This window comes from Oncorhynchus mykiss, chromosome 17 (assembly GCF_013265735.2).
Source record: "Oncorhynchus mykiss isolate Arlee chromosome 17, USDA_OmykA_1.1, whole genome shotgun sequence".
Lineage (NCBI taxonomy): Eukaryota > Metazoa > Chordata > Actinopteri > Salmoniformes > Salmonidae > Oncorhynchus > Oncorhynchus mykiss.
In genome coordinates, this window is record NC_048581.1 from 2,312,151 (window position 1) to 2,325,146 (window position 12,996).

Here is a 12,996-nt window from a genome sequence, read left to right on the forward strand (position 1 = left end):
CTGTTTCTTTTTAAATTACTTCTTATGACATTGCTTGCCAGAATAAACATTAATTAATATTTTTCCAAACTGCGCTACCCACTCCAGATGGCGATATGAGTTTTTGAGGTGATGCTTCTTGTGTGACGTATAATCTAGTGGACGGAACTGGAGGCTTCTTCAACAGCGACAAAAGGCTTTCTGATTCAACCAACGTGGTGGTTTGCTAGCGAACATTAAACCGAAACATTGAAGCGTTTAAGAAAAATCTTGTGTATATTATTCTTAGTGTTCTAAGCACAATTCTATTTACATATCTACTCGTTCATTGAAACGTAGATTGCTTGTTAAATTAGCTAATGTGGTAAATTGATACTGCACGAGGCTAATCGCCCGAAACATGAGCTCACTAATCTCGACGGAGAAAGAAGCTTTCAGGATGAAAAGGGAGGAAGAGGAGGCTATCACATTGAAAGAAGAAGAGGATGATATTACAGTGAAAGAGGAATATGGAAAAGAGGTTGTCAGAGTGGAAGAGGAGGAGGTAGAAGCTTTCAGAATCAAAAAGGAGGAAGATGCCGTAATATTGAAAGAAGAGGAAGAAACTTTTGGAGTAAAAGAGGAAGAGGCTATCTCAATTAAAGAGGATGAGGAAGACATTTTGGGAGTGAAAAGGGACGAGGCTGAAGATTCGATTAAGACCAGTGAGTACTGACTTTAAAACGGGCACCAAATATGCAGTTGTTGAATTAATGTGGGGTTTGAAAGAGGCATTCTACTGAAGTTCTACACTTTAATATGTTGTTCAGTACTCAATACATTGTTAAAGGTGCTATCCGTCATTGGTACATATATTTAGACTGTTATATTAGATTTAATGAAATATCCACATAGTCCACATTAAAGTGCACTTCATAAAACAGGCTTTTCAGAATTCAACATTGGTGCATAATTTATACTTAAATGATCAAAGGGACGCAAAGGGCACCCATTTCGTGGAACAACCCTTTTACATTTGCAACACAAACAATATTTGAGGAAATCACGATGAAAGTGGCCATTATAGGCACTTTTTTTCAATACATATTCATGCCTCTTGTAAGACTCTGTGATTGCAGTAGATGGTCATAAGTTCATCATCTGTTTGATGTTCTCGTTCATACAGGAGAGAGACATGACTTTCGTGGATCCTCTGGGGAGCCTCAACAACATCCTGATGCTGACGAAGTAGAGAGTTGTTCCAGATCAGAACACCAGATGGTACAGCTTGGTCTGGTCTAGCATACAGCTTGGTCTGGTCTAGCATACAGCTTGGTCTGGTCTAGCATACAGCTTCCTCTATCTGGGTCTGGGTTTCTGTAAGGCACTTTATGACAACAGTGACATCAGCATCCATAATGATATGTGTCTGTGTCCCCTCTTTATGGTTACCAGGACAACGCTAGCCATTCCTCCCTCCTGGAGTCCTCGTGTCGTGCCTCTCCCGGTGGCACCTTACTGCTGGGTATGAAGAGGTTGTCTGTGCTGCTGGTGGACTGCAGGAAAACAACGGGGCTGAGTGGAACTGTGAGAGGAGGAGAAGAGAAGAAAGGATCAGATTTGACTCATCAAAGTAAGTAGTTTAGTATGAACAAATACAATAGATCTGCCCACTGGTATCTGTTACCAGGACAACCAATGGAGTTCTGTTAGTTGACATGAAGATAGACTGGTGGATATGGATGTTATGAATATCGTAACACTGAAAAAAGATTCTGCCAATGAAAAGAGAGAAACCAATAGACCATATAAAACCTTGATGAAAGTTAGCTTTAGAGAGAAACCAATAGACCATATAAAACCTTGATGAAAGTTAGCTTCAGAGAAAAAATGTCAAGATGATCTATTTAACTAATACTGGAGGAAAGCTGTCATCAGGCTGCCCACTCAAGAGAAAGCTTCAAACTGTAACCAGTGCCTGCACCCTGGTTCAGGTTATCAGTCAACCTACCAGGGTAGTGAGAAACAGTAGAGGAATGAAATCATCAACATGGTTTGATCATATCTTTACTAATGCTGCAGAAATGGGTTTTAAAGCAGTATCCAAATCCATCAGATGTAGTGATCACAATATAGGAGCCATGTCTAGGAAAACCACAGTTCCAAAGCCTGGGACTAATATTGTGTATAAGAGGTCATACATTTTTTTGTAGTGATTCCTATGTTGTTGATGTAAATAATATTTGTTGGTCCATGGTGTGTAATGATGAGCAACCAGACACTGCCCTTGACACGTTTGAAACTGCTTATACCAGCTACTAATAAGCAGCACCCATTAAGAAAATGACTGTAAAAACAGTTAAATCCACATGGATTGATGAGGAATTACAAAATGGTATGATGAAGAGGGAGGCAAAAGAGATGGCATATAGGTCTGGCTGTATAACTGATTGGCAAACGTATTGCAAATTGAGAAATCATGTGACTAAACTGAATAAAAATAAGAAAGTATACTATGAATGACATGAAGAATTATTGTAAAAATCTTTGGAGCATCTTCAATGACATTTTGGGCAAAAAAAATCTACAATGACAAGTCACCGGTGTCTGACAACGTGGATGGAAAATTGAGGATAATAGCGGCCGATATTTCCATTCCTATTTGCCTTGTCTTTAATTTAAGCCTACTAGAAAGTGTGTGCCCTCAGGCCTGGAGGGAAGCTAAAGTCATTCCACTACCCAAGAATAGTAAAGCTCCCTTTACTGGTTTAAATAGCCGACCAATCAGTGTGGCTTTTGACATTATCGATCGTAGTCTGCTGCTGAAAAAACGTATGGCTTTACACCCCCTGCTATACTACATATATACATACACCCCCTGCTATACTACATATATACATACACCCCCTGCTATACTACATATATACATACACCCCCTGCTATACTACATATATACATACACCCCCTGCTATACTACATATATACATACACCCCCTGCTATACTACATATATACATACACCCCCTGCTATACTACATATATACATACACCCCCTGCTATACTACATATATACATACACCCCCTGCTATACTACATATATACATACACCCCCTGCTATACTACATATATACATACACCCCCTGCTATACTACATATATACATACACCCCCTGCTATACTACATATATACATACACCCCCTGCTATACTACATATATACATACACCCCCTGCTATACTACATATATACATACACCCCCTGCTATACTACATATATACATACACCCCCTGCTATACTACATATATACATACACCCCCTGCTATACTACATATATACATACACCCCCTGCTATACTACATATATACATACACCCCCTGCTATACTACATATATACATACACCCCCTGCTATACTACATATATACATACACCCCCTGCTATACTACATATATACATACACCCCCTGCTATACTACATATATACATACACCCCCTGCTATACTACATATATACATACACCCCCTGCTATACTACATATATACATACACCCCCTGCTATATTGTGGATATATAATTCCAAAAAAAGCTAACCTTTATTTAACTAGGCAAGTCCGTTAAGAACAAATTATTATTTTCAATGACGGCCTAGGGCTGCCTTGTTCAGGGGCAGAACAACAGAGTTTTACCTTGTCAACTCGGGGATAAGATCCAGCAACATTTCGGTTACTGGCCTCCCGCTCTAACCACTAGGCTACCTGCCGCCCCAGAGCTACCTGTCTAACAGAACACAGTGTTCTTTAATGGAAGCCTGTACAACACAATCAAGGTAGAATCAAGAATTCCCCGGGGCAGCTGTTTAGCACCTGCTTTTTTCAATCTTTACCAACAACATGCCAATGACATTTGAGTAAAGCCAGTGTGTCTGTATGCGGATGACTCAACACTGTACACGTCAGCTACCACGGAAACTGAAATGACAGCAACACTTCAGAATGGGTGGCAAGGAATAAGTTAGTCCTAAATATTTCAGATTACCTTAAATTACATGGCCTACTATGCATTATGGAGTCTTAAAGGAGGCCTGTAGCATCTAATGATGAAACATTATGGAGTCTTAAAGGAGGACTGTAGCATCTAATGATGAAACATTATGGAGTCTTAATGGAGGACTGTAGCATCTAATGATGAAACATTATGGAGTCTTAAAGGAGGACTGTAGCATCTAATGATGAAACATTATGGAGTCTTAATGGAGGACTGTAGCATCTAATCATGAAACATTATGGAGTCTTAAAGGAGGACTGTACCATCTAATGATGAAACATTATGGAGTCTTAAAGGAGGACTGTAGCATCTAATGATGAAACATTATGGAGTCTTAAAGGAGGACTGTAGCATCTAATGATGAAACATTATGGAGTCTTAAAGGAGGACTGTAGCATCTAATGATGAAACATTATGGAGTCTTAATGGAGGACTGTAGCATCTAATGATGAAACATTATGGAGTCTTAAAGGAGGACTGTAGCATCTAATGATGAAACATTATGGAGTCTTAATGCAGGACTGTAGCATCTAATGATGAAACATTATGGAGTCTTAAAGGAGGACTGTACCATCTAATGATGAAACATTATGGAGTCTTAAAGGAGGACTGTAACATCTAATGATGAAACATTATGGAGTCTTAACATTCTGCTGAAAGGGCAGAGCGCGAAATACAAAAATATTTTTTAGAGATATGTAACTTTCATACATTCACAAGAAGACTTTTGGTGTCAAGAAGGGCCGCAAAGAAGCCACTTCTCTCCAGGAAAAACATCAGGGACAGACTGATATTCTGTAAAAGTTACAGGGATTGGACTGCTGAGGACTGGGGTAAAGTCATTTTCTCTGATGAATCCCCTTTCCGAATGTTTAGGGCATCCGGAAAAAAGCTTGTCCGGAGAAGACAACCATCAGTCCTGTGTCATGCCAACAGTAAAGCATCCTGAGACCATTCATGTGTGGGGTTGCTTCTCAGCCAAGGGTGTCGGCTCACTCACCATGTTGCCTAAGAACACAGCCATGAATAAAGAATGGTACCAACACATCCTCCGAGAGCAACTTCTCCCAACCATCCAAGAACAGTTCGGTGACGAACAATGCCTTTTCCAGCATGATGGAGCACCTTGCAATAAGGCAAAAGTGATAACTAAGTGGCTCGTCAATATTTTGGGTCCATGGCCAAGAAACTCCCCAGACCTTAATCCCATTGAGAACTTGTGGTCAATCATCAAGAGGCGGGTGGACAAACAAAAACCCACAAATTCTGACAAAATCCAAGCATTGATTATGCAAGAATGGGCTGCCATCAGTCAGGATGTGGCCCAGAATGTTATGAAGAGGATTGCAGAGGGCTTGAAAAAGAAGGGTCAACACTGCAAATATTGACTCTGCATCAACTTCATGTCATTGTAAATAAAAGCCTTTGACACTTATGAAATGCTTGTAATTATACTTCATCATTCCATAGTAACATCTGACTAAAATATCTGAAGGCACTGAAGCAGCAAATTTTGTGGAAAGTAATATATTTCATTCTCAAAACTTTTGGCCATGACTGTAGGTCGCATTCTGTATCATACAGCTATGAAAGTTATATATTTAAAACTACCTGCTCGATTGGAATCCAGTGACGTCTGTGTCTTGAGTGTCCGAGAACTGTTTATTTATTTGTGTTCTGACTTGTAAAACAGAATGAATAAATAACTAATGTAAAAGATTGTTAAAACTGGTCTTAGGTTATTGAGGGATCTGACTAGGATTTACCCTCGTAGCAAGGCCGTTTTATCATGTGGAGGTTTCTTTCGGTCTCTATTTTTCTTTTAAACACTGTCTTTGGCAGGAGAAAGACCAGACTCAGAGGAACCAGAGCCAGGGATGTCCAAACCAGCAAGAAGACACCAGTGCTCTTACTGTGGCAAGTGTTTTAAGCGGTTAGGGAACCTGAAACGACACGGGCTAGTACACACAGGGGAGAAGCCATACCACTGTTCCCAGTGTGGAAAGTGTTTCAGCCGGTCAGGGCATCTGAAAAAACATGAAAGAATACACACAGGGGAGAATCTTTTCTACTGCTCCCAGTGTGGCAAGTGTTTCAGCCAGTCAAGGGATCTGAAAAAACATGATAGAATACACACAGGGGAGAAGCCTTTCTACTGCTCCCAGTGTGGCAAGCGTTTCAGCCAGTCAGGGCATCTGAAAAACCATGAGAGAAGACACACAGGAGAGAAGCCTTACCACTGCTCCCAGTGTGGCAAGTGTTTCACCCAGTCAGGGGATCTGAAAAAACATGAAAGAATACACACAGGGGAGAAGCCTTTCTACTGCTCCCAGTGTGGCAAGCGTTTCAGCCAGTCAAGGGATCTGAAAAACCATGAGAGAAGACACACAGGGGAGAAGCCTTTCTACTGCTCCCAGTGTGGCAAGCGTTTCAGCCAGTCAGGGGATCTGAAAAACCATGAGAGAAGACACACAGGGGAGAAGCCTTACCACTGCTCCCAGTGTGGCAAGTGTTTCACCCAGTCAGGGGATCTGAAAAAACATGAAAGAATACACACAGGGGAGAAGCCTTACCACTGCTCCCAGTGTGGCAAGTGTTTCAGCCAGTCAGGGGATCTGAAAAAACATGATAGAATACACACAGGGGAGAAGCCTTACCACTGCTCCCACTGCGGAAAGGGTTTTAACCGGTTAGGGACCCTGAAACAGCATGAGAGAACACACACAGGGGAGAAGCCTTACCACTGCTCCAAGTGTGGCAAGTGTTTCACCCAGTCAGGTGATCTGAAAAAACATGAAAGAATACACACAGGGGAGAAGCCTTACCACTGCTCCCAGTGTGGCAAGTGTTTTAACCGGTCAGGGAGCCTGAAACAACATGAGAGAATACACGCAGGAGAGAAGCCTTAACACTGCTCCCAGTGTGGAAGGAGTTTTAACCAGAAAAACAGCCTGAACCAACATGAGAAAATACACAGAGGTGAGATGCATTACCACTCCTCCCAGGGTGCAAAGCATTTGCCCATTTAGGAAGCCTGAAAGAGCGTGACACAGAGGAGAAAGCTTACAAAAGCTTAGACTTTGGGAAAACATATTACTCAATCACTTAAACGTCATTAGAGAATCTACACAGGAGAGAAATGACTTCTCTTAGCGTGTATATTGATATTTCACATCTCATTTTTCTTACAATTCATCAGAGAACATACACAGTGCTCCCATTGTCTTATATTGTTGCCTTATACAGTGCCTTGCGAAAGTATTCGGCCCTCTTGAACTTTGCGACCTTTTGCCACATTTCAGGCTTCAAACATAAAGATATAAAACTGTATTTTTTTGTGAAGAATCAACAACAAGTGGGACACAATCATGAAGTGGAACGACATTTATTGGATATTTCAAACTTTTTTAACAAATTAAAAAATGAAAAATTGGGCGTGCAAAATTATTCAGCCCCCTTAAGTTAATACTTTGTAGCGCCACCTTTTGCTGCGATTACAGCTGTAAGTCGCTTGGGGTATGTCTCTATCAGTTTTGCACATCGAGAAACTGAATTTTTTTCCCATTCCTCCTTGCAAAACAGCTCGAGCTCAGTGAGGTTGGATGGAGAGCATTTGTGAACAGCAGTTTTCAGTTCTTTCCACAGATTCTCGATTGGATTCAGGTCTGGACTTTGACTTGGCCATTCTAACACCTGGATATGTTTATTTTTGAACCATTCCATTGTAGATTTTGCTTTATGTTTTGGATCATTGTCTTGTTGGAAGACAAATCTCCGTCCCAGTCTCAGGTCTTTTGCAGACTCCATCAGGTTTTCTTCCAGAATGGTTGTGGCAAACTTTAAACAACACTTTTTATTGATATCTTTAAGAAATGGCTTTGTTCTTGCCACTCTTCCATAAAGGCCAGATTTGTGCAATATACGACTGATTGTTTTCCTATGGACAGAGTCTCCCACCTCTGCAGTTCATCCAGAGTGATCATGGGCCTCTTGGCTGCATCTCTGATCAGTCTTCTCCTTGTATGAGCTGAAAGTTTAGAGGGACGGCCTTGGTCTTGGTAGATTTGCAGTGGTCTGATACTCCTTCCATTTCAATATTAATCGCTTGCACAGTGCTCCTTGGGATATCTTTTTGTATCCAAGTCCGGCTTTAAACTTCTTCACAACAGTATCTCAGACCTGCCTGGTGTGTTCCTTGTTCTTCATGATGCTCTCTGCGCTTTTAACGGACCTCTGAGACTATCACAGTGCAGGTGCATTTATACGGAGACTTGATTACACACAGGTGGATTGTATTTATCATCATTAGTCATTTAGGTCAACATTGGATCATTCAGAGATCCTCACTGAACTTCTGGAGAGAGTTTGCTGCACTGAAAGTAAAGGGGCTGAATAATTTTGCACGCCCAATTTTTCAGTTTTTGATTTGTTAAAAAAGTTTGAAATATCCAATAAATGTCGTTCCACTTCATGATTGTGTCCCACTTGTTGTTGATTCTTCACAAAAAAATACAGTTTTATATCTTTATGTTTGAAGCCTGAAATGTGGCGAAAGGTCGCAAAGTTCAAGGGGGCCGAATACTTTCTCAAGGCACTGTAATGTGTTTACCTGTTTTTACCATATGAAATTGCTTCTTCCAATTATTTATAAACATGTACCTGTTAAGAAACTGACTGTTAGATATGTTAAGGCTCCATGGATTGATGAGGAATTTAAAAACTGTATGTTTGAAAGAGTTGGGGCAAAAGGAGTGGCTAATAAGTCTGGCTGGCTTACATAATGCAAATTGAGAAATTATGTGACCAAACTCAACAAAAATAATAAACTTTAATATGAAGCCAAGATCAATGATATAAAGAATGATTGAAAAAAACTTGTAAAAAAACATAATGAAAGAAAAGCAGTGCAAGTATTGAATGTTGTAAAGTTAGTGTGGGAGAGGTGGAACAATTGGTATCGATCAATAATGACAAACCTGGCATTGACAACTTAGAGTCAGCTACCATCCTCGGTAGCTTTCCATAGCCACTCCTATCTGACATATTTTTTTATGAGCCTAGAGGAAGGTCTTTGTTCTCTTACCTGGAGGGAAGCCAAATTAATCCACTACCCAAGAGTGGTAAAGTGGCCTTTACTGGTTTTAACAGCAGACCTATAAGCTTGCTGCCAGCTCTTAGCAAACTGTTGGGGAAAAAATGGTTTGAACAAATACAATGCTGTATTTCTGTAAACAAATGAACAACATACTTTCAGCATGCTTATAGAGAAGGGCACTCAACATGTACTGCACTGACACAAATGACTGATGATTGGTTGAGAGAAATTGATAACAAGAAGATTGTGGGAGCTCTATTGTTAGATTTCAGTGCAGCCTTTGATATTATTGACCATAACCTGTTGTTTAAGAATGTTTGTGCTATGGCTTTTCAACCTCTGCCATAATGTGGATTCAGAGCTATCTATCTAATAGAACTCAGAGGGTTTTTAATGGAAGCTTCTCTAATGTCAAACATATAAAGTGTGATGTACCGCAGGGCAGCTCTCTAGGCCCTCTACTCTTTTCTATTTTTACCAATGGCCTGCCACTGGCATTAAGAAAAGCATGTGTGTCCATGTATGCTGATGATTCAACTATATAAGCATCAGCAACCACAGCTAATGAGGTCACTGAAACCCTTAACAAATAGTTGCAGTCTGTTTTGGAATGCGTGGCCAGTAATAAACGGGTCCTGAACATCTCTAAAACTAAGAGCATTGTATTTGGTACAAATCATTCCTTAAGTTATAGACCTCAGCTGAATCTGGTAATGAATTGTGTGGCTGTTGAACAAGTTGAGGAGACTAAATTACTTGGCATTACCTTAGATTGTAAACTGTCATGGTCAAAACATATAGATTCAATGGTTGTAAAGATGGGGAGAGGTCTAGCCATAATAAAGAGATGCTCTGCTTTTTTGACACTACTCTCCACAAAGCAAGTTCTGCAGGCTCTAGTTTAGTCTAATCTTGATTATTGTCCAGTCGTGTGGTCCAGTGCTGCAAGGAAAGACAGAGTAAAGCTGCAGCTGGCCCAGAACAGAGCGGCTGTCACGCCCTGGCCATAGAGAAGCTTTTATTCTCTATTTTGGTTAGGCCAGGGTGTGACTCGGGTGGGAATTCCAGTTTCTTTATTTCTATGTTTTCTATTTCTTTGTTTTGGCCGGGTATGGTTCTCAATCAGGGACAGCTGTCTATCGTTGTCTCTAATTGTGAATCATACTTAGGCAGCCTTTTTCCACCTGTGTTTTTTGGGTAGTTGTTTTCTGTATAGTTGATTTGTCTTACAGAACTGTTCATTCTTCTCTTTGTTATTTTGTTTGAATGTTTTTTGATTAAATAAAATCCATGAACACTTTACCACGCTGCGCTTTGGTCCATGCCTTCCGACGAGAGACGTGACAATTGTGTCATGTTTTGTGTTGACCGCAGGAGGGGTAGCTGCTGCTTTTGCAACAGCTAATGGGGATCCTAGTAAAATACCAAATACCAAACTCTGTTGTTCTCTCTGAGCTCAGAAATAAAGAATCTTGGTTTGACTTGGACTCCAGCAGATCCTTATATTATAATATCCACTACAACTCACCCACAGATTGCTGTTTCATGATTGTCTCAATGAAGAGTTCCTCATTCCACTTTCCTGTGGGCTTTTACAAGCCTCCCACTGGTTGAATAAACATTGTTTTCACGTCAAATTAAAAAACATCCTTAATATTGATGAACCTTCACTATCTTCATCCCTAAACTAGCAACATTAACTATTGTCTATAGTTATTCTCAATGACCTTCCTGGCCTTATGAAATCCTAGCTAAATACAATGTTCCCACCCGTTTTCATGTCTTTGGTTATGCAAACATTTGTTTATTAGATTATATTTCTCATTAAGATGAATATAGTTTTAATTCTGCATGGGTCACGCATTGCTTTGGTCATGTGGTCCCTTATGGGTCAATGATTTTAATTAGAATATAGCAATTATGCTGTCTCCTCAATCACTTACAGTTTCTTTGGAAAGTATTCAGACCCCCTGACTTGTAGGTTTAGGTCATCAGTAAAGGGGACATCTTAAATATTACAATGACCCTTTCAAAGACAGACCTCCCCCTATAACTATTTTTAAAAGGGTAAAATGATCTGTTTTCTATAGCATTAAGGTCAGGGCGTGGTGATGCCCACTCCAATACCTGGACTTTGTTGTCCTTAAGCCATTTTGCCACAACTTTGGAAGTATGCTTGGCGTCATTGTCCATTAAGAAGACCCATTTTCGACCAAGCTTCAACTTCCTGACTGATGTCTTGAGATGTTGCTTCAATATATTCACGTACTTTTCCTCTCCCATGATGCCATTTATTTTGTGAAGTGCCCCAATCCTTCCTGCAGCGAAGCACCCCCACAACGTGATGCTGCCACCTGTGTGCTTCACGGTGGGGATGGTGTTCTTCGGCTTGCAAGCATCCCCCTTTTTCCTCCAAACATAACGATGGTCATTATGTCCAAACAGTTCTATTTTTGTTTCATCAGACCAGAGGACGCCTTCAGGCGTTTGGAAATCACTCCCAAGGATGAACCAGACTTGTGGAGGTCTACCATTTTTTTCTGAGATCTTGGCAGATTTGTATTTATTTTCCCATGATATCAAGTAAAGAGGCACTGAGTTTCAAGGTAGGTCTTGAAATACATACACAGGTGCTCTTCCAATTGACTCAAATGATGTCAATTAGCCTATCAGAAGCTACGAAAGCTATGACATAATTTTCTGGAATTTTCCAAGGCTGTTTAAAGGCACAGTCAATTTAGTGTATGTAAACTTCTGACCCACTGGGATTGTGTAATAATCTGTCTGTAAACAATTGTTGGAAAAATGACTTGTGTAATTAACACAGATGTCCTAACCGACTTGCCAAAACTATAGTTTGTTAACAAGAAATGTGTGGAGTGGTTGAAAATGAGTTTTAATGACTCCAACCTAAGTGTATGTAATCTTTAGCTTCAACTGTAAATAATGTATCCTTCACTATCTATTCTTCACTATATATTGCATCTTAGCTGCTGTGTTTCTGCTCATCCATGTTTTATACTTCTATATTTCCCATTCCTTTACTGGATTATGTGTATTAGGTTTAGTTGTGGTATTTGTTAGATATTATCTGTTTGATACTGCTGTACTGTTGGACTTAGAAACATAAGCATTTCACTACACTCACAATAACATCTGCTAACCATGTGTATGTGACCAATAACATCTGCTAACCATGTGTATGTGACCAATAACATCTGCTAACCATGTGTATGTGACCAATAACATCTGCTAACCATGTGTATGTGACCAATAACATCTGCTAACCATGTGTATGTGACCAATAACATCTGCTAACCATGTGTATGTGACCAATAACATCTGCTAACCATGTGTATGTGACCAATAACATCTGCTAACCATGTGCATGTGACCAATAACATCTGCTAACCATGTGTATGTGACCAATAACATCTGCTAACCATGTGTATGTGACCAATAACATCTGCTAACCATGTGTATGTGACCAATAACATTTGATTTGATTTGAACAAAACAAATCCATGTGATGTTTGATCAATGTGGAAAACGGATTTGTAAAAATCCATCTACATAAGGTATTTTTGGTGACTGGTGACATTTAGTGTTTCACCCAACTGGCAACCTAAATCCAGTGACTGGTGATATTTTGTGTTTCACCCAACTGGCAACCTAAATCCAGTGACTGGTGATATTTTGTGTTTCACACAACTTGCAACCTAAATCCAATGACGGTGGACATTTTGTGTTGATTTCATGTTGAATTCACTTTAGTTGAGGACTCAAAGAAATGTAAATAGAAACTAGATGTTGAACTGATGTCTGTGCCCAGTGGGACGGTTTGAATAAGCGGCAGGTGTTGGATCAATATCCACCTTAGTAGCTAAATTTCCATGCAATTTGTGA

General features: G+C 40.1%; 1 protein-coding gene across 1 annotated transcript; it reads left to right on the forward strand.

Annotated features, from left to right (window-relative positions):
- LOC118940187 (zinc finger protein 2-like) lies at positions 1-7,243 on the forward strand. The gene is made up of 4 exons (XM_036948602.1): positions 1-683; positions 1,145-1,239; positions 1,414-1,591; positions 5,838-7,243. Exons 1-4 carry the CDS (start codon positions 380-382, stop codon positions 6,902-6,904), a joined length of 1,644 nt encoding a protein of 547 aa, XP_036804497.1. The 5' UTR covers positions 1-379; the 3' UTR covers positions 6,905-7,243.
- The last annotated feature ends 5,753 nt before the right edge of the window (positions 7,244-12,996 follow it).